Source organism: Scleropages formosus, chromosome 12 (genome assembly GCF_900964775.1).
Source record: "Scleropages formosus chromosome 12, fSclFor1.1, whole genome shotgun sequence".
Lineage (NCBI taxonomy): Eukaryota > Metazoa > Chordata > Actinopteri > Osteoglossiformes > Osteoglossidae > Scleropages > Scleropages formosus.
In genome coordinates, this window is record NC_041817.1 from 7,867,645 (window position 1) to 7,888,951 (window position 21,307).

The window sequence follows — 21,307 nt, forward strand, 5'->3', positions numbered from 1 at the left end:
CTCTGGGCTCTGTCATCCCGAGGGAAAGAGACCTGCTTTTGGGTCTCCTTTCCTCATCAAGATCCTCGGTTTCTAATTTCCTCTTTCTGTGCTCTCTTTCGTGTCACCCATGTGTCGTACATCCCTGCCGGTGTCAAAAAAAAAACCTCCTGTGCACAAAAACCGTGAAAGTGTTACATCCCCGACGTAATCTGATTGGCTTGTGTCGCTGGCCTGTTAGGGGCCTGATAGGTCCCTTTTGTCCAGCTTTCTGCCGTTAGGTAAGTAATTGCACATTTTAAATGGAATAAGGGAAATTGATGGCATGTTAAAAACTCTACGAATCACGGATGGGAACTTAAGGCTCATACTGTAGTTCCCTCCTAGTTTCGTAATTCCCGCACCCGAGCCGATGTTTGGCGAGGGAAAGAAACCCAGGCAGCCCTGACAAAGTGTGTGTTTGCAGCGTATTTGTGTGTAGCTGCGCTCCAGCCGTTTGCCCATTTTAACACTGTGTTGTATTTCCTGCACAGCCACAGACAAACAGCACGAAAAACAGCATAGTCACCAGCCCCAAGGGAAACACCCCTTCTCCTGCTCTGGTATTTACCTCTTTATGTCCTTCCTCTGCATCCGTTCCGTCACTCACCTCTTCTCACCTCCGTTCCGCTGCGGAGACTGTCAGCATCATTCCCATTTCATTGGGTTCCGTGTGTGTGTGTGTGTGTGTGTGTGTCCGCGCACATATGCATCTGTATGCACGGCTGCACGTTTGCTCTGGATTGCTGCGTCAAGGTTCCACCTGCAGTCGGTGAAGAGCATTGTGGACCATCCTGCTTCTGCATTGCACTTGCCATCGTCACCCGTGCCCTTTTTTGCGTATGAATAGAATATAGATTGGGAACGAAAAAATCAGATCACCCTGAAGACGACGTCCGAATACGATGCCGCTCCCTCGAAGGGGACGGAAACTGTGAAGCACCACCGGCTCTTGGGTGAAATAGCTGAAGTGGCGTTGCGAATAGCGATTCAGCACGGCGGCGTACGGCACGGCACCGAATAGTGACGATGAGGCGGTTATCCCGCTGGTCCCTCGGCTGCTGTTGTGTAACGTCGTCTCCTTGAGCGCCGCGCTCTTACGGTCTTTTCGGCGCAGGCTCCCGAAGCTCAGCAGCGCTGCAGGCTCTTCGGCGCACGTTCTCCGTGCGGTCGGCGCTCTTACGCGCTCTTTAGCTCCGTGCCGCTGTGAGCTCAGAACAGTCTGGTCGGCGCACACCGAGACCAGTGCCTTTATGGCAAAGTTCCTATCTGGTTAACGCACATTTTTTGTGAACTCAACAACGTTACACTGTGTTTAATGCTCAGTGTCTGTGAGCTCAGCGACATTAAACTGTTTAATGCTCAATGTCTGTGAGCTCAGCCGTGTTCCACTGTGTTTAATGCTCAGTGTCTGTGAGCTCAGCAACGTTACACTGTTTAATGCTCAGTGTCTGTGAGCTCAGTGACGTTACACTGTTTAATGCTCAGTGTCTGTGAGCTCAGCCACATTAAACTGTTTAATGCTCAGTGTCTGTGAGCTCAGCAACGTTACACTGTTTAATGCACAATGTCTGTGAGCTCAGTGACGTTACACTGTTTAATGCTCAATGTCTGTGAGCTCAGCCACATTAAACTGTTTAATGCTCAGTGTCTGTGAGCTCAGCAACGTTACACTGTTTAATGCATAATGTCTGTGAGCTCAGCGACGTTACACTGTGTTTAATGCTCAGTGTCTGTGAGCTCAGCAACGTTACACTGTTTAATGCACAATGTCTGTGAGCTCAGTGACGTTACACTGTTTAATGCTCAATGTCTGTGAGCTCAGCCACATTAAACTGTTTAATGCTCAGTGTCTGTGAGCTCAGCTGTGTTCCACTGTGTTTAATGCATAATGTCTGTGAGCTCAGCGACGTTACACTGTGTTTAATGCTCAGTGTCTGTGAGCTCAGCAACGTTACACTGTTTAATGCTTAATGTCTGTGAGCTCAGCTGTGTTCCACTGTGTTTAGTGCACAATGTCTGTGAGCTCAGCAACATTACACTGGTTAATGTTCAGTGTCTGTGAGCTCAGCAATGTTCCACTGTGTTTAATGCTCAGTGTCTGTGAGCTCAGCCGTGTTCCACTGTGTTTAATGCTCAGTGTCTGTGAGCTCAGCGACATTAAACTGTTTAATGCACAATGTCTGTGAGCTCAGCAACGTTACACTGTTTAGTGCACAATGTCTGTGAGCTCAGCGACATTACACTGGTTAATGTTCAGTGTCTGTGAGCTCAGCAATGTTCCACTGTGTTTAATGCTCAGTGTCTGTGAGCTCAGCCGTGTTACACCCTGTTTGATGCTCAATATCTGTGAGCTCAGCAGTGTTCCTGTGATTAATGTACAGTACATTGTCTATGAGCTCAGCCGTGTTACACTTTGTGAGACACCTTCTCTTTGAGCTTAGCGGTGTTTGACCGTGTTTAACGTTCAGTACGTTGTGAACTCAGCCGTGTTACACTGTTTAATGTACATTTTCTGTGAGCTCAGCAGCGTTACCCTCTGCTTAATGCACTTTGTCTGTGAGCTCATCATAGCTCAGTTTGATCTTGCCTCTTCCCTCTTTTCTCACACACGTTTTCCTTTCTCTCTCTCCATAATACCAGAAGTAATATTCCATGTATCTATATGTGATTGTGCGTGTGTGTTTGTACTTCTTTATTTATCGACATGTTTCTGAAAGGTAGGACCCATATCGCAGAGGTCCTCCGGCAATTCGCACGTCTTTATTTTGGCCACTTCTTGGACATATGATCCCTAAGCTCTTCTCAGCATGTTCTTCCACCTCCTTGATTCCTAATAAATGCGGAGAGCGTCGCTGTCCTCACCCGCTGTTAACATCTCCTTGGCCCGTGCTCCTTCTGGGCTTCAAGCGTGTTTTTCCTCACTACTTACCTTGTGCACTTGGCAACTAATTGCTCACTGTGTTCCTGCCAAGGTCTAAGGTAGTGCTTCTCACCATGCGTTCTGCATCCCAGTGGTGGTCTGCTCTGCCTTTTAATGCGGGCTTCTGTGCAATTTCTCTTTAACTGTTAAAATAATAAACAAGCTCATAATATACGGCACCTTGACGTTGATGCATCTTATAAAAATGCTCCCCATCTGGATACATTTTTCAATTATTTCAGTTTTTATTTTGAAGATAAGTGGTTTTTGTTACACAAAAGTGGTTCGCAAGCCAAAAAAGATTTAGAATCATTGGTGTAACGGATGGGTATTTGCCCCACTGTCCCACTTACTAAAGGCTGGTGTTGTTTAGTAAATACTTGTCAATTAAATAGATTTTCTGTATCCATTCTTTATGTAATGGGTTTGCTGATGTAATTTCCACTCAGCTGCAAAGTGTAGCCTTATTAGCTGGGTTTATCGGGAGGTGGAGGGGCGCGGTGGCGCAGTGGCGCAGTGGGTTGGACCGGGTCCTGCTCTCCGGTGGGTCTGGGGTTCAAGTCCCACTTGGGGTGCCTTGCGATGGATTGGCGTCCCGTCCTGGGTGTGTCCCCTCCCCCTCTAGCCTTACGCCCTGAGCTGCCACATTAGGCCCCGGTTCCCCACAACCCCACATGGGACAAGCACCTCAGAAAGTGTGTGTGTTGGGAGGTATTCAGAGATGCACAGAAGAAAATACTTGGCAACCCAGAGGCTGTTGGTAGGAGAATAGGTATTGGAAAAAGTACTGTATTTTGTATTGTGAAGCTCTTGAGTTTTGGGGAAGTAATGCTTCACGCTGAGCCTTATGTGAAAAAGAAGGACAGGTTTTTAGGATTAAAGTGTTTTAATCCTTAATACCCCGCAAATCTTTATCTTTGTCCCATTTACCATGCAGCCTATCACTGCGGTCCCTTCCTCCTGTGCATAATCCACACACTTTGACTCCGTCTCAAATCTCCAGTTTTTGCTGTTGGCTGCTGGAGTTGTTGCTCATGGTGATGGTTGTCATGGTGATGATGTCACTGTGGCGCAGATGATAACTGGCTAGCGGTCGGCCACTGTAGAGTGTTACTTCCTGGGTGACTGGTGAAGATGTGGGGGGTGGGCACGTGATGCGCAGGCGGAGCCATTGTTGGAGTGAAGCATAATGCGGAAAACATTTTAAAGTTTCATTAAGTCCTCTCATTAAGCCTTAGTGAGGAATGCCCTTCTGCACCGGGGTAACGCACTGCGGGGGGACGTTTTGGTAACGCAGGGCCTGATTCTTAAAGGGAGAAGCACTGGAGGTCATCGTGAGAACGCCGTGGAGAAATCTTGAGCATCATAATTCATCATCATCATCATCATCTAAGTGGGTAAAGAGACTCGGCCCAGTGCAGGGAAGTCCTCGAGTATACGGTAATTTTGGAATATGCTATGAATTCCGACGCCCGGGAGCCATAGCGGACGTCTCCCACAGACTGCGCCCCTCGCTGGCACTAATGTAGTAAAGCACTGCTCTGTCCGTAGACGGGTCCCTCCTCGTTCGCAACGTGCCTTCAGAATTCATAGGTGGCGGAGGGTCATTGTAATGGGCGGTGTGCGCCCGGGAAACGCTGGCGTCAGCTCTTGTGATGGGATGATGGGAGAGGTGTCAGAACTGCCAAGGAAGGAGGGCTGCCGTTTGTCTGTTTACCGCGGGCCTGCGTGGGTGGCGTCTCGCTCATCGCAGCTCCGCGGAGTACCGTTTCACACGTCCGCTCGCGATCGGGTCAACTCGTTGATGTGCCGTGTGCTGTTCCGGAATTTTCCCTCGCGAGAGAACTGCAGCTCTCTCTCGATCGGGTTAGGGACTGCTGTGTGTGTGCGTGCGCGTGTGTGTGTGTGTGTGTGTGTGTGTGTGTGTGTGTGTGTGTGTGTGCGTGTGTGTGTGTGTGTGTGTGTGTGTGTGTGAGATCGTGCTTCCTGGCGATCGTCTTTCCGGGAACGTAAATAGTTTGGGCTCTTAACTCTTGGAGAGGGGATGTTTTTGCTCCTATCATCCATTTTCATCATGGCGCCTCCGAAGAGCCTTTCGGTGATGCGTTGGAGGCCTGGGGCACCGTGGTTTTACCGCGCTGTGCCCCGCAGGGCTCCGAGATGCGGGACTGCGTGGACGTCAGGTCGCGGCTCCTGTTCATGGCTCTTCGGCTCTTGTTTTCCTACAGGCGTCTGCTCATAATTACAGCGTGTGCCTCGGCGCCCCTCCTACTCCACGAGGCTTCTCACTGGACAAAATCTCCGCATCTTCTTTTTCGGAATTTAATTCTCTCTGTTGGAATTTAATTCTCTCTTTCTCCATCTTTTTTTTTTTTGTTCTCATAATCTGTATGTCATTTTTTTCCCCCATCACCCCTTTCTTTCTCATCCTCACTCCAGGTGTGACTCTGCTCTCTCCTTCTTTTCCTTCCCCCCCTTCTCTCTCTCTCTCTCTCTCTCTCTCTCTCTCTTTCTCTCTCTCTCTGTAGGAACCCCAGACCACTGTCATCCATAACCCAGTGGATGGGACCAAGGTACACCCTGCTCCCTCTCCTCTCTCTCATTCCGTTGGCACTCATGGTGTGTGAATGAAGCACGCTGCCCGTGGCACACGTGATCAAGCTGTTTCACTCAGATTTCCTCTGTGTGTGTGTGTGTGTCTGACAGAGGTGTCCATGTCCGACAGAGCCACTCTGCTTCTGGGCAACACGGACTCTGAGTGTGATTCGCTGTCACTTCTGCTAAGATGTGACGTGGAGGAGCTGTAATCCCGGACCGGCCGGGAGGTTACAGCCCCCCGGGTCTCAGGGCCATCGCCAAAGTCAGCAGAACTATTTTTATTTGCCCCGCATCAAACTGGCAAACACCCTTGGAGGAACTGTGAAACATAATTGCGGAACATAATTAAGTGCGACTTTCGTTCAGGGAGACATTGGAGTATGTTGAGTGTAGAGGAAATTTTGAGAATTGGCTATTAAAGTAAATTGTGGCCCAGTGTGTTCAGCTGGTGAAGGGCATTACGGGCAGCTGTGCCGCACTTCAGCTCCCAGGGGCAGTGGAGAGCGCGTGCGTGTGTGTGCGTGTGTGTGCGTGTGTGTGTGTGTGTGTGTGTGTGAGCGCAATATCGCTGTTCAGCGCGGTGAAGTAGGATGCGAGAGTGAACGGATTCCCACGTCTCTGTGTTTGAAGGTTCCTTCACCGCGTTTCGCTTTAGGAGATGCCGTCTCCTTTTCTCTGCCGCTTCTCGCTGCCCGTCTCCTGTCCTTCCACGCCGACCCTCCCATGTCATGGACCCCCGACCCCCCCCCCCAACGCTATAACTATCACTGTGATGTGGTTCCGCGCTCCTGCCGAGGGGATTCTGCCCCGCTGTCCTGCGTTTCTGTCAAGTGGGCTGCAACAGGGTCGCGGTCCCCACCTCCCCAACACGCAGGGTCGACTTTCTGGACCGAGGGGGCCGCCTGGTGCGTTCCGGCCGGACGCAGCCCTGAGAACCCTGGAATCCCATAATGCACTGGGCCACAAGGTGCTGAGCCTGCCGTGCTGCGTCAACCTGCCCTCGTTGTGCCCGGAGCTCGGACCGTCCCTCTGGCCCGTGGCTCCTTGGGACGACGCAACGGGAGCAGGTGGCAGCCGGTCCGCACCTCACCCTGCAACATGTGTCCAGTTCACATCAGATTGGGCAGTAAACCTTTATTTTTCGTGCGCTGGGTTGACTAAAATGTCACACTTGGCAACATAATTGCGTAATGCCAATATTTTCCAATTCGTTTTGGCGAATAATACACACACACATTTTCAGAACCGCTTGTCCCATACGGGGTTGCGGGGAACCGGAGCCTACCCGCCAACACAGGGCGTAAGGCCTGAGGGGGAGGGGACACACCCAGGATGGGACGCCAGTCCACCGCAAGGCACCAATATACATCAAGAAATACACAAGGGTAAATTTAAAAAAATCTTAAGTTTTGCTCAAAGATGAATAATTGCAGGTACTTTTTGACTTTGTTACATGTGGAAATATTGATGTGTGTATATAATATATAATATATATACATGTACATATGTATATATAGTATGTATACGTACATACACACAGTGCCCTGCAGAATTATTGGCGGCCTTGGTAACGAAAAAAATTTTTTTTTAAAGTCTTTGTTGTTCATTAGCTTGATCTTGCACTCAAATTATGAGAGAAATCTAAGCTATCGCTCAGGTAAAATTATGGAAGGAAAAATGTGTGTCTGTGTGTGAAATCATAGCTAGAAGGTCAAGCGAAGCAGTGTGGTGCTCAACTCATTACTGCCACATAGTGGAGTGTGTCAGAACTGCGGGCTGTGTTGCTTTGCTGAGTGTCGCTCCCAGTCCAGCTGGGCTCAGCTCCTGTGTGTGTTGCTGTGCAGTGCTGTGTCGGTCGGTTGCTTGTGGCAAAAGCTCTGATTCCACGCCAGATCAGCCCTAACCCAGAGTCCTAGCAGGCTCGAGAGCGCTTCCGTTGCTAGTGCGGCTTCAGTGCTTCGACTGTGTGTTCGTCCCGTAACGAGGAGGGTCCGATGGTGGCGTGAGTGTATTGCGGTGAGCATCGGCAGCGCGCGCTGCCCTTGTGTTCATGTATCACACAACAGGTGACTGGGTGACACCCCTGCATGCATGTCTAGGCAGCCGGTAGTATCGTGGTTAGCGGTGCTGCCTTTGGCCCCAAAGGTTGCAGGTTCAAGTCTCACCTCCAACTGTAGTACTCTTGAGCAAGGTACTTACCATAAATTGCTCTGGTAAAGCAACCCAGCTGTGTAAGTAACTTAACCCTTGTGTCACTTTGGAGAAAAGCATTAGCTAGATGAATAAAAGGTGGAGGTAGACACGGGTGGGGTTTGCTCGTGTGATACCTAACATTCATTCGGACCAGCTTGCATGTCTACGTGTGTCGGTTTTTATCGTTGCAATTTTTCAGTTTTTCATGCGCTCGTCTGCTCTCGTTTGTAGGAATCGTCCGACAGCAGCAACGCCACCGCCGAGGACGAAGATGTGAAAGGTGAGTCGCGTGAGCGCAGCAACACTCTAGCGCTGCCGAGAAGAGAACATTTTGGAGTGCTCACCTTGCACTGGAAGGCCCCGCATTTGGATCCCTCCCCCTGATGAAGCTACTTACCCCGAGTCGCTGCGGTAAAAATTACCTAGCTGTATAAACAAGCAGGTAATTGCAAATGGCTTAACACCGTATGTCGCTTGGGAAAAGAGTGTCAGCAAAACAAACAAATGTAAGTTGCGGTGGATAGAAAGTCTCTGTTAAGTCTTAATACGAATATCTGACATGGAACAGGGGACGCGGTGGCACAGCGGGTTTGACCGGGTCTTGCTCTCCGGTAGATCGGGGGATCGAGTCCCGCTTGGGGTGCCTTGCGATGGACTGGTGTCCCGTCCTGGGTGTGTCCCCTCCTCCTCCGGCCTTGCGCCCTGTGTTGCCGGGTTTGGCTCTGGCTTGCCGTGACCCAGCTTGGGACAAGTGGTTTCAGACGGCGTGTGTGTGTGTGTGTGTGTGTATTTGACATGGCGATGCTGCAGAGGTGATGTTATGGTCCCGTCCCACACAGGCCAGATGTAAGTCATGCTGACCTACATCTCTTTACCGCTCGCTGACACTGATGACACACTGGTCCATAAGACCACCCGCCCGCTCTGTTTCCGGCGAAGGGCAAACGGCCAGGCACCTCAAAGCACTCCGCTGCGGTCCAGGAGGCGGCCGAGCGCTCGATGCGCTCTGTGGGGCGACGCGGACGATGGCGCATTCGCTCATGCGAGTCAACGCTCGTAACGTTGGCCGTAAGCGCCGTAACTAAAAGGGACAACTGCAACGTATCTCGGAATCTGTGACACCCAGACCCCAGATAAATGGAAACATCTGCCCATAGTGACACACTCCATACATCATTAAAGCATCTGCAGAATGAAGAAATGTGAGTAAACGCAAGTAATGGCAAAGCGAGCACATCACTCACGCTACACACTTGCGGTACGTTACTGCGTTTCTTTGCTGCAGCGTTGGTAGACGCAGGCAGGCTGGGCTCGGAGCCCAGCGTCGTCTCCAGACCGGACTTTACTCGGAGTGTGTGTGTACATTTCACGTTCCCCGCAGTGGGTGCACCGTGGAATTTCCAAGTCTGCATCCCGTGGCGCCCTGCTTCTCTGCTGCTGGGGAGCGTGCTGCCGTCCTCGGATGGGGGGCGGGGTGCGATGTCTCTCGTTTAAGCTCCGTGAAAGTGAGGGCACCATTCGGCAGCCTGTAGTGCTCACCGGATCGATCTCGACTCCGTGCATCCTGTGTGGGGAGGGGGTCAGAGATGGGATCCCGCTGCCCGTGACCCGGCAGTGGTGTGATGTGAAGAACTTATTTTTCACAAGGCTGGTTGTACGCTGGGGGATGCGGTGGCGCAGTGGCACAGTGGGTTGGACCGGGTCCTCCTCTGCAGTGAGCTTGGGGTTCAAGCCCTGCTGGGGTGCCTTGCGATGGACTGGTGTCCCGTCCTGGGTGTGTCCCCTCCCCTTCCGCCTTGTGTTGCTGAGTTAGGCTCCGGCTCCCCATGACCCCATATGGGACAAGCAGTTCAGAAAGTGTGTGTGTGGTTGTATGCTGTGTCTCAGCAGCTTGCCAGGGACACCCTCTGCCCCCCCCACATGGTCCATTGCCTGTGTTACACAGCGCACGTTTTTCTAAAATCCCCACTTGGAATAGAATCAAGAGCAACGAGTGTCTTTCTTCTTCTTTATGTTTCACTCCCTTTCCTTCCTTACATTATAAATAGGGAAATTAGTTACTGCTGATGATGATGATGGTGTCGGGACCCCCCACAGAGCACAAATTCTGGGTCTGTAGGCAACAGCGAGCTATTGGCACTCGTTTCCTTCGTGAAGGGTCTAGTGCACGTAAGATCATTTTTGGAAAATGATTTCTTATAGTGGGGCACAGTGGGTTGGACCGGGTCTTGCTCTCCGGGGGGTCTGGGGTTCAAGTCCCGCTTGGGGTGCCTTGCGATGGACTGGCGTCCCGTCCTGGGTGTGTCCCCTCCCCCTCCGGCCTTATGCCCTGTGTTGCTGGGTTAGGCTCCGGCTCCCCGCAACCCTCTATAGGACAAGCGGTTCAGATGATGTGCGTGTGTGTGATTTCTTAAAGTAAGCTTACGGCGGTAGGCTGAGTCACATGAAGGCCGAGGGTGTCGGATCTCGCAGCGCACTGCGTCTCACAGTCTCTCTCACTTTATCGCGCTTTATTGGGGACCCACGCCGTGTAAATGACAGCCTGGACCGATGGACGACAAGTGATACGAACGATCTCCGACGGGACCGATGGAAAAGCTGAACAGCGCGCGTGAGCGAGCGTGCTGCAGTTCACAAGTACGTCTTCGCACGGCAGCATTCGGTGGGGGCGTTGTTAAATAAATGAAATACGCGTTCATTTTTTGTGTTATTTCGTTTACTCGGGGTCCCCCTCATCTGCTGTGGGGTTAAGGTTGAAGATCTGACCAAGTTCACTGTAAATGCAGGAGACGGGGCAGAAAATGAGACAGAAATACTTTGTCACTGCTCTGCTTGCACATTTTCTTATGTAAGATGGAGATATTTCCAGAGCAGCGTGCTTGTTTCAGAAGTAGGAAAGAGCGGAGCCCCGTTGTTCTGTCTCAATAAACCCGTCTCGCCGCCCAGCTCCAGCTCCAGCCTCCCGCTCTGCGCACCGCTTTCTCCGTGCAGCTCCGACCGCATCTCTCCTTTCCCGTGTTGCTTGCTGCTCCGCCATTAATTACGTGGCTCCTTTCTGTCTTCGCGGCCCTCGGGCCGTCCCTCACGCATGAGCGAAGAAGCGCGGATCGCGGCCTCGATTAGTCCCGGCCGAGCGCGAGTGGCCAGCCGGCGAACCCGGGGTCCGACCCCACAACGTTCCCCGAGCGCTTGTGTCTGTAACTGTGCCCTCGTCAAGTACATTACACCGTTGTACGGCGGGTACAGGCCTCATCATCTTCTGAATGACTGAGTCACCTACATGCCGCGCTGTGCTTCCTCCTCCCGTTGAAGCCCATTTCTTCACCGTCTGCCCGTGAGTCATCATGCATTTACTGTAAATTACGTAAAAGTAGAACTTCCTGTGCACTGCTTGAAAAACATGTTCACCCCCACCCCCCTTCCTCCTTATATTAATTTTCTGAATACACAACCCCAGCCTGCTGTCTGACGTCGCGGTGCGGCGTCTGTCCAGCCGCTGTGGTTCGGCTCCCTCCTGCCACCCGGTGGGGCTACACGGAGCAGCAGTGACACTGGACACCAGCCTCTCCCGTGTAAGAACGAGCAACTGCTCCTGTATTCTTATTATAAATGTAAAAACCAATCAACGTCAACAACCGTTCGTCCCAAGCAGGGTCACAGCGAGCTGGAGCCTAACCCGGCAACACAGGGCGCAAGGCCGGAGAGGGAGGGGACATACCCAGGACGGGACGCCAGTCCATCGCAAGGCACCCCAAGCGGGGCTCGAACCCCAGACCCGCCACGCAGGGGGCACCGGCCAAACGTGCCGCACCACTACGCCACCCTATTATAAATGTAGCGTAAACTAATTTGTGAAATTAGTAGTATGGCAGGGACTGCTCAAATGTCCAAGTGTATATCCAGCTTTTAAAGCATCTCATTTGACATATGCATCAACAAGGATGCAATAGTTTACTAATATATTATATACACCCATCCCTGGTGCTGGATTTCCATTATTTCTCATCGAAAAAAATTATTGGTTGCCAGATGAAAAATGTCACCTAGAATTCATTAATATACTGAAATATGGGGTATTGTCAACGTTTGGGAGGCTTGGCGTCGCTCGACAAACCACGTACCGATATCCGTGGCGGGTTCGCCGCTCGGTAACTCTTAAATCGTAGTGCGGCTCAAAGCGCCGAGATTGTCTGCAGTGCTGCGTAGAAGCTCTCTTGCTCTTTGTCACAGCAGCGCTGCCCAAGCAATATGTTTCCTGCTGGCAGAGATCTGCTACCTCACCTGTTTTCTCTGTCACTTCGGTAGGATTTATCATCCTCCCGCAGCCCGTATCGCTATACATCCTCCACCCTCCTCCTAGACTCCCCCCAAGCTGTTGGATCTTCGGAGCTGTGCGCATGGGCGTTTGGGACACGAGCCAGACAATACCACGGAAGCGTGGTACCTCCCGAGGCGGGGTTGGCGCAACGCTGCTGCCATCGCAAGCACATCAGCGTGTCCTCAGATTTCATTTGCTTTTTAGTCTATCCAACGTTCTTCATCCTAGTCGTCCACCTCCCTGCTACTGTCCTCCAACCTCTGGTTGAACCCAAAATTTGGGCTCCCCCCCCCCACTCCACCGGATGCATGCGGGTCACAGGGTGCCGCCGAAGGCGAGGAAACGGCGAGTTCTCGTCGCGCTGCCGTCACGGAGAGGAGGCGGCAGAGCCTGCGCATCCGCCCCCTGCGGAAGTGGGATCGTTCGTGATCCCCGAGTTCGGGGGTGGGCTGTCATTAGCCCAATGGATGCGCTAATGCTCCTGCGCTTTTACACTAATGGTTTTGATTCTGTGAGCTCTTTGCTGGATTTAGTCCTTATCCGTAAATGAATCTAGGACAGGCGGGATGCGGGATCGGTCCCATGAGTCCACTCTAAAAGTCCACAGGGAGCTGTGTCCCTCCACACAGTTTGCCCACTGGATTGGGGGACCACTCTAATTCATATTTCATTATCAATCATTATCCTGAAATTATTTTATTGTTGAAGGTGTACTTAATCGTTTTCTAAATGTCCTCATAACATTTTTAAGGAACTGGATGGTTCGTCTTGGAACCGGAACCCGCAGGAGCGAACGACCCACTGTGCGCGAACTGATCCCGACCACCGCGCTCACCATGCCGCCGCGTCACTGCATCCCTCGTCGTCGTCCGGGTCGGAAAGCGTGACGGTGTCTTACCGCCCGTCAGAATGACCCGAGACAGCGACGGGAAGTGGCCCTCGCGGCGACGGCGAGCCCGGCCGGGTGGCGGCCAGGTCCACGAGTGGCGGATGCGGCGCTCCGGTGCCGCCGTCGAGCACGGAGATTTGCGCACGGGCGCCTGGGCCGCTCGCGGCCGCTGAGCCCTTGAACGAGGAGAGGAGAGGAGAGCGGAAAGGGTGGTGGGGGGGAGTAAATCTGATCTGAGCTGCAGGACAGGAATAGCACGGTGAGGTCAGCAGGCTGCACACAGTTTAGAGGAGCGATGGGGGGGACTCGGAAAAAAAGGTCAGAGGAAAAAGAGACAGAAGCATAGAGGGCTTTTTTGCAATTTCATTTACTTTCAATTGACCTATAAAGGCGGCGAGATTTTCGCGGGAATTTACGGCAGCAGCGCATCCCCTCCCCTGCGGAGGTGCCTCATTAAGTAGGTTAATGTATTGCCTGTGGAGGAGCACGCAGAGGAGGGGAAGGTGTGCTGTGGAGAATGAGAGGGTGCGCTGCAATCGGGAGGAATGAATGGTTCGCCTGACCACCATGAATGACACGCTGTCAGGTAAGCTCCGCGGGGTCCTCCGGCTCGCCGTTCCCGGGGGCGCTCTCCCGTTTTCCGCTTCGCGCTCCAGGCTTGCCGTTCACTTGTGCGCCAGACAGGTGTGCGCTGCGCAGGTGCGCTCACTTCCGCGCCGAGACTTTCCCGCTCGGTTTTTCTTCCCCCTCAGCTCGCGCGAAAGGGCTGAGGACTCCTCCCTCGGTAGTTTGCGGTCTCTGAGAAAAGTCCGACTTCCTTCTGCTTGCCCTTTTTGGTTTCAGTTATTTTAACCCGAGGTGCACCGCACAGTTAAGGCACCGCGTCGCGCTCTCCACTGGGCTGTTTGGTGCCGTTTCTTGGTTTGCTGTATCCCTGTCGCACGTGCATCGGCACGGCACGTGGTGACCGCGGACGCAGGGCTAAAGAGCACGACTCTTCTCTCCTGCTCGCGAGCCGCCTGGTCGTAATCATCAGATGAGGATGAGCTACTGAGTGCAATGAATGACTCTGCCAGCAGCGTCGAGTGCCAGCGGCGTTTCCGTGACCTCCTCGAAAAGGGCTCTGGCGCTCGCTCCAGGACGGGGCCAGGTGCTGCCGTAAAGAACCGATTTGTGCAGAAGTTTGCAGCGCAACTGTGCGGTAACCCGGGCTTGGCGGAGAACCCTGCTCCTGCGAGGACACGGCATCCATGAGGCGTGATGGACGGTGGGTCCTTGTAGTACAGCGCTCTGATTTCGTTATCGTGTGTGTTCCTCCTGTGTTACGCGCCGACCTGCCGCATACACGGACGTGCTCCCTCTTCACACCTTCTTGTCGCCGTGCTGAGCTTTACGTGAGGCCGTTGCTTCAGTAGCCCGTTCCCAGTAGGCGCCAAGTGTGACGGATGTGACGTAGGGGCGTTTGAGGTCCCGCCGACCGGGCGCCGATGGTCCCGAGCTTCGCCCGGCGCCCCGCGGCACTCGCGCTGCCTTTGGCGCTCACCCTGCCGCCCTCTCGCCCTGCAGCTCGCAAGCAAGAAATCATCAAGATCACGGAGCAGCTGATTGAGGCCGTCAACAATGGAGACTTCGAAGCCTATGCGTGAGTGTGTGGGCCTAGGGGAGCGCTTGCGGGGGGGTTCCCATTGCGTGAAAACGTGGTGATTCGGTCCACGAGCACCTGTGCATCGCTGTGCAGAAGTAAGATAAGTGTCCTTGTCCTCCTTGGGTCCTTCTCTGTAGCAGTGCAGCAGGTGGCGTAGTGGTTCGAGCCCCTGCCTTTGGACTTTAGGACCCAGGTTCAAGTGCCACCTCCTGTGGTAATACCCTTGAACAAGGTGCTTACCCTGAATTTCTCTACATAGAGTGATTCTGCTGTATAAATGAGGCGACAGCTGGTAGCATAGTGGTTAGAACTGCTGTCTTTTGATGCAAAGGTAGCAGGTTTGAGTCTCACCTCCAGCTGTCGTACCCTTGAGCAAGGTACTTACCCTCAGTTGCTCCAGTAAAATTACCCAGTTGTATAAATGGGTAAATAATTGTAAGCTTAACACTGTAAGTTGCTTTGGAGAAAAGTATCAGCTAAATGAGCAAATGTAAATCATGGTAAGTCGCTTTTTGGAGAAAGGCGTCAGCTGAAAAACACAGATGTAAATGGAACTTGCTCTCAGCATGTGAACTCAGTCCGGCTCATCTCCGCAGGAAGATTTGTGACCCCGGACTGACCTCCTTCGAACCCGAGGCCCTGGGAAACCTGGTGGAGGGAATGGACTTCCACAGATTCTACTTTGAGAACCGTAAGGACTCCACCGCAGTTGTCACGTACGTCACGTGCGCCGCTGTCCTCCGATCCCATCCACTGTCGCTCTCCCCAGTTCTGTCCAAGAACAGCAAGCCCATCCACACCACCATCCTGAACCCGCACGTGCACCTCATCGGCGAGGACGCCGCCTGCATCGCCTACATCCGCCTCACGCAGTTTGTGGACAACCAGGGCCGACCGCGCAGCAGCCAGTCGGAGGAGACGCGCGTGTGGCACCGCCGCGACTCCAGGTGGCAGAACGTGCACTTCCACTGTTCGGGCGCCCCGGCCGCGCCGCTCCAGTGAGGGTACGACTCCGCGCGCCGTGCCCGGCCCCGCTCAGCCTGGTCCGGGGTGCGAGGTTGTGCGAGGTGTGCTGGGGCAGCAGGCGGCGTAGGGGATAAGGGCACCAACGTGCGGCGTGAACGGTGCCGGTTGACTCTGCCGGAGGCTTCCCGTTGCCGTAACGTGAATCACACCAGTATCCGTGTTCACGCGCACGTTCGTATCCGGTTGCGAAAGTGTTGTTTGACAACGTTCTCTGCTCGAAGCGAAATAAATTTGTGCGCATGCATTTGAGAGTGCATTATGCAAGTATTTATGTATCATGCATTTATGCGAGTCAGAGTATGTGTGTGTGTGTGTGTGTGTGTGTGTGTGGGACCGTGACGGGGTTCAGTTTAGGAAGAGACGTAAGCTGTGTGTGTACGTGTGTGGGTGCGCGGGATTGTAGCGGTGCGTCCGCCGAGCACCGTCGACAGATTTGTGCATGCGTGTGCGTGTGTGCGACGCGTGTTTGCCTGACACGCCTCTCTGATGCTCGCTTTGTGTGTGTTCCAGGGCGACGGCAGAGGCCACTCCTGAGAAACGTGCCCAGCCGGAGAGAGGGAGCGAGGGGGGGCAGGGGGGGCAGGGGAGGGAGAACTGACCCAGAGTTGACAGCTGTGAGCAGGCAGCGCCTGGCCCTCCCTCGCTGGGCACCCGTTCCCGCACCTGTCTTCACCTGCATGCCTGTCTCTCTGCAGCTGATGTCACTCGTGCTGCGCTCCTCATCGCACACCCCGCCGTTACCCCACCCAGCATCAGTTCGCTGCACCCGACCCGAACGCACGCGCCGCAAGCCGGGACTCGCTTGGGCCCTAGGTAGCCCCTGACAGCGGGAAACGTGCAGTATCGCGCCCCGAGACCCCGGCTTCTGTGGCGACCCCCCGCTTTCTGTCTTCCCGTCTCACCCTGTCTCGTCTGTTCGTTCATCGCGGAGCTGCGGCGCTCTCAGACTCTCGCGCACGAGCTCTCGCTGGTGTTATGATCGCAGTTGAGGTTTCCGTTGCTACCCTAGGTTTCCACAGCCCAGATAATCTGTTTCTCTCACTCTATTTAGGAAAGCATGTTTTCTTTCAGTATGCGCAATGGCTGTTTTTAATTGTGCTTAAGTTATCAAAAGGCGACTCCTGGCTGTTTTCTACCGGCTTCCACGCGCTCTCAATAGCACTCAGCAGCCTGGTGGCCCAAGTGAGGGCAAAAATGATGTTCGGAAATGGGGGCGGGCGCTGTGAGGGGCAGAGGGAGAGGGGCTGTGTGCCTGAGATTGACCCTGATTTCAATCGCTCAAATTTCAGCGCTGTGACATTGCGGCTGGAGGCCCACAGCGTCCGGTTCTTTCCTGTTCGTAGTCCAGGTGAATGATGGGAGGAGCGCTCCTCACTGAGAAAGGAGATCTCAGCCCATGCGATTGTTGTTCGTTCTCCTTCTTTCGTGTCGTATGTCCCAGAGGTTGGATTCCGCTGCTCTGCTCGAAGAATTGACCGCTAGCGCTGGTCCAGAGACCGCAGTGACGGTTAAGTTCTCATCCGGGAGCTGGTCGGCGATCCGCGTCTCTGGGCTGTACCGTGTGAACCCTACCGTAGGCCTGCATCAGCTTTAGGAGTGACTCATGGTGGCAGTGCCACTGTCACACATTGGACTCCCTGCCAGCTGCCCCTTTCGGAGCCTGATGTGCAGACGCTCACTGCTGCTGCCTTGCTGTCATCTTTCACTTGTCCTCATTCTCCTTCCAAGTCACACTTATCTTCTTAGGTAATATTTAACTAACAATATCTACGGGAGCATCCTATCCCCCCCACCCCCCCCACCTTCTCTGAGATAAACGCTCCTTTTCCGTTCCACAGCTGCTTGATCTCTCTGACACCCTCGCGGTCGCTGCTTCCGCAGCTTTGCCTGGCACGCAGCCTTATCCAATTACAAGCCATAGCACATCTAAGGGTGCTCTACCGCTGCGCGCTCCGTCGCAGAGTGGGCGCGATGAGCCGGATCCCCCGCCGTAGCGCGCCGCCGAACATCCGCTCCTCTTTCCCGCCGCGCGCGTCGACACCGGTGGCCCTCCGTGATCGGTGTGCATCCGTTTCTGCCTGGACAAAGTGACACCCATCGTTAGAAGACGAATCGATGGGGGGGGCTGCTTTCCAGAGGGAGGGACACATTCGGGAAACAGGCGGTGGGGTGGTGCTGATGTGCAGTTTAGAAGCATGGCTTCTTTCGTCAGTTTTCTGTTACCTGCACCATAATCGCTGCGCTTTGTCGTGCCGTTCCTCTTATTGCTGTCAGCATTGCTCTCTGACACCATACACACTGGGCTCTCCTGCGCTCTTCCTCTGGCTCTCGCAATTTTCCACGCGCACGGATGTCTGCGCTAAACCTTCAGCCGGAGCTCGGGTGCAAATGATGGCCTGGAGCACGAAAGTCATAACGGCGGCAGCACGTCTAAGAATTCAGTCGAGGTTCTGCGTAGAAAAGGATCATTTGCAAGTTTTCCCTTTTTTTTTTTTTAGTTTCTTCTCGTACTCCATTGGAAAAAGGTTAAAAGGGTTGTTCGAAACTGCCGAGTTCTGGATATGGTACCTTCTCAGGTAACATATTTTCTCCCAGGAATCTTTCGAGGGCCCTAGTGGCCCCGCTGCCGCCTCTGCCCTTTGACCTTTCCGGTCAGCAGCTATCGCTCTGTCCCCAACACACCCGTGAGCTTTGTGGCAGCAGGAAGCATCCAGTGTTCACCTGGCGGTTCTCCTCAAAGATGTCAGATGTGTTTCCTTCACCTCTTTAAGCCAGTCCCAGGGAGACTTCCCCGCAGCGCACACACACCCATGTGGAGCAGGGCCCTAACGCAGCAGAGCAGGGTGTCAGCTCTCAGCGAGTCTGCGAGTGAGAACTGGTAGGAATGAGAAGCAAGAGGCTCTGTAAGATGCCACCACGTGCAGCCTGCTGGCCTGTCCTCAGGAAGTATTTATTTTTATTTATTTACCAAAACGTGTCGTGCGTTCTACCTCTGTGGTGAAGTGTACAGCAAACCCAGCGTGTCCTCTCGCTCTCACTCTTTGCGTATTTGCGTGTGTTTTGCTTTCTCAAGTGCTGAGGCAGTCTTGAAGGCCTGGCGATGCTGCGCCCCGAGGACTAGAGCTGGACTTTTCTCTGCCCTTTCAGTAGATAAAGTGCGAAGGAGGACCATGTTGCATTGAATGGCTCAGGAGGGAGGCACAGTGTGTTCCATCTTCTCTTCATTTTACTCCCCTTTCCACTGATGTGTCTCATTTGTGTGCCTGGCCTGGATGCATCCGCTCATTAAGAATGAAATGAAAATTAACAGATCATAAGGTAAAAAAAAAAAAAAAACAAACAAAAAAAAAACACCCCTCCCTACTCTGAAGCAGGAGCAAAAACAGCATGTTGTCTTGTTCTGATGTTCCTCTCAGTGTGTTATTCATTGGAAAATACTAATAATAATAATGATGATAATAATAATAAACTATCAGAAGAAGATGCACAGTATTGCAAAACTACAGTTAACTAGTTTAATAGATGGCATTTCTTTGCATGACATACAATGGGACACTGGGTTGTGTTTTTTTTTTTCTTTTTCTTTGTTTTTTTTATTTTACTGAATGCTGGTAAACTTAACCTTTGTCTATATATTTTCCTAGCTTTGTAAGTGCATAAAACTATTTTGTCTCACAGTACTGATAATAACGATGATGGCGATGATGATGTCATAGCAATCGTAAGGCATGCTTTTGTACAGGGCTCTGTTTTGTCATGCCAGAGTGGGTCACGTTGCTCAAGTAAAACAGTGTCAGTGGAAATAACTGAAACTGGACCGGGGGCAAATTCCAGAAAAGAGCTATGATTCCAGAACCCCCTCTTACTTTGTGCTTGATTTGCTAGAACCAAGATATAACGGAGAAAATGCCATGCAAAAAAAAATTTGTATTTCTTTTAAAAAAAAAAAAAAATATATATATATATATATATATATACACATATATGTATATCACCCAGCAGGTAGCACAGTGATACACAACAATGCACCAAAGCCAATAATATGTCAGCATTAAAGAAGACCATTATCAAGTATCGACATTTTTCTTTCTGCATTAAGTATACTGATTCTTCAGTATTCCAGACAATGCATTGGTTCAGCGTGGATGTTATATCATCGCTTTTCAAACAGCAGTCTGTCCCACGAAATTTACCTTTGAAGCGATACGGTAATACTCCCTCATTTAATATCAGTATTTCCTACTTCTTTTCATGGATGTAGAAGTAGGTACTACATTGGAAGAGATCGTGATTTTGTTTTCAGGGAACGTAACGGTCGAAAATGACGGACTCGTGATGGACAGTTGCAGCTAAGACACCGGTGTGTGGCCTTACCTCATGGAGCAGCTCCTGCTGAGATGACTGGGTCCAGTGGTCATTCTGTGCTGCCCAGTGGAATTGGTGGCCCACACACCCGTGGTGCTGGCAAGTGAGAGTCCCTTTAGAGATCTGGCCGGTGACTCTGGTGTGTAGTTCCCGTAAAGAAGTGCTGTTTTCTCCCTTGCAGTGACTCTCTCCTGCTCTGACAATCCTGAGCTAACTCTTTGTAGTGTTCCTGGTCCCTTTTTCCTGCTCACCCCTTGTTTTTTTCTTAGAATCTTATATAGTTTCTGGAGTTGAGACTTTGTGTTTCTGTTTTTGTCAGTTGAGGATTTCTGTTGAACATGGTATCCTATAATTCATTGGGTCCTCTTACTACGCTGTCCTCCAATGTGACCTGTATTCTCTAACTTAATGAAATGTATTAAAATGTTATCAATAAAAAAAACAAGTAAAACATAATCCCATTTATTGTTTCTTCTGTTTTTATTTGTAGCCTTTGAGGACATGTAAATCTATCCAGCACTAATACGAACAGTGTGACGCTGACAGCTCGCTCAAGCACGTTTAGTCTTGATCGGTTTACATAAATTTAAATTGCATCCAACAGAATGAAATGGTGCTTGATAATACAACTAGCAGACACTATATTGGTACATCTGTATCAAAATTCCATATGACTGATGACTATATCCACTCATCTTGCGTTTGTGTATGCCCAGAGCAGTGGTGCTAAGAAGGGCCTTGATATACTCGGCATGCCACCTTGGTTTAAATAAATGAGCGCCTGTCAGCAACAGGATGGCGCAGTGGCGGTGTTCCAAAAAGAGCTACCAGTGGCCGTCAGGCTCTTCAATGAGTCGTCACACTGTCACTGGGATGATTTGTTAACGACTGGCACCAAACTGCTTTGTGCCATCATAATACACCTTGCCCCACCTCACTTCAGTCTGTCCTCTCTTGTGAATACACTGGCTTACTTATGCAGCCAACAGCCATTTAAATAACTTATCTACTTATTTCTCTCTTCAGTGTATGTCTGTATGTATGTGTGTGTGTGTGTGTGTGTTATATGCTGCTGCAGCAAAACAGACTTTCCATGTGAGATTAATAAAGTTTCATTCATTCAGTCATTCATTGACGCAGCAGTACAGTGAGCATCAGTTGTTCTTGTAGGCAAATTTCCCCGAAGAATGAAATGTGAGTTCTGAGCTTTTCGTATATAAATCACAGTGGTCAGGAACGTGATGTCGAAAGTACAAGAGTTTGCATTGTTAGTACTAACTGGTTATTAAGTTCATACCTTTATCCAAAGAGACTTACAGTAATTTACCTATT

The 21,307-nt window shown here is 51.7% G+C and overlaps 1 protein-coding gene across 13 annotated transcripts in view; it reads left to right on the forward strand.

The window, feature by feature from the left end:
• Window positions 1-20,429, forward strand: part of LOC108940337 (calcium/calmodulin-dependent protein kinase type II subunit beta-like) — a 59,903-nt gene extending 39,474 nt beyond the window's left edge. For 7 of the 13 annotated variants that reach the window (XM_029257072.1, XM_029257077.1, XM_029257071.1 and 4 more), the window contains 7 exons: window positions 513-581; window positions 5,470-5,514; window positions 7,964-8,012; window positions 14,506-14,581; window positions 15,181-15,275; window positions 15,354-15,588; window positions 16,121-20,429. In XM_029257072.1, coding sequence (XP_029112905.1) covers window positions 513-581; window positions 5,470-5,514; window positions 7,964-8,012; window positions 14,506-14,581; window positions 15,181-15,275; window positions 15,354-15,586 — 567 coding nt within the window. In that variant the 3' untranslated portion in view covers window positions 15,587-15,588; window positions 16,121-20,429. The remainder of the gene's footprint in view (window positions 1-512; window positions 582-5,469; window positions 5,515-7,963; window positions 8,013-14,505; window positions 14,582-15,180; window positions 15,276-15,353; window positions 15,589-16,120) is intronic. The other 6 variants (XM_029257074.1, XM_029257075.1, XM_029257080.1 and 3 more) reach the window with 2 other exon arrangements.
• Window positions 20,430-21,307: the final 878 nt, after the last annotated feature.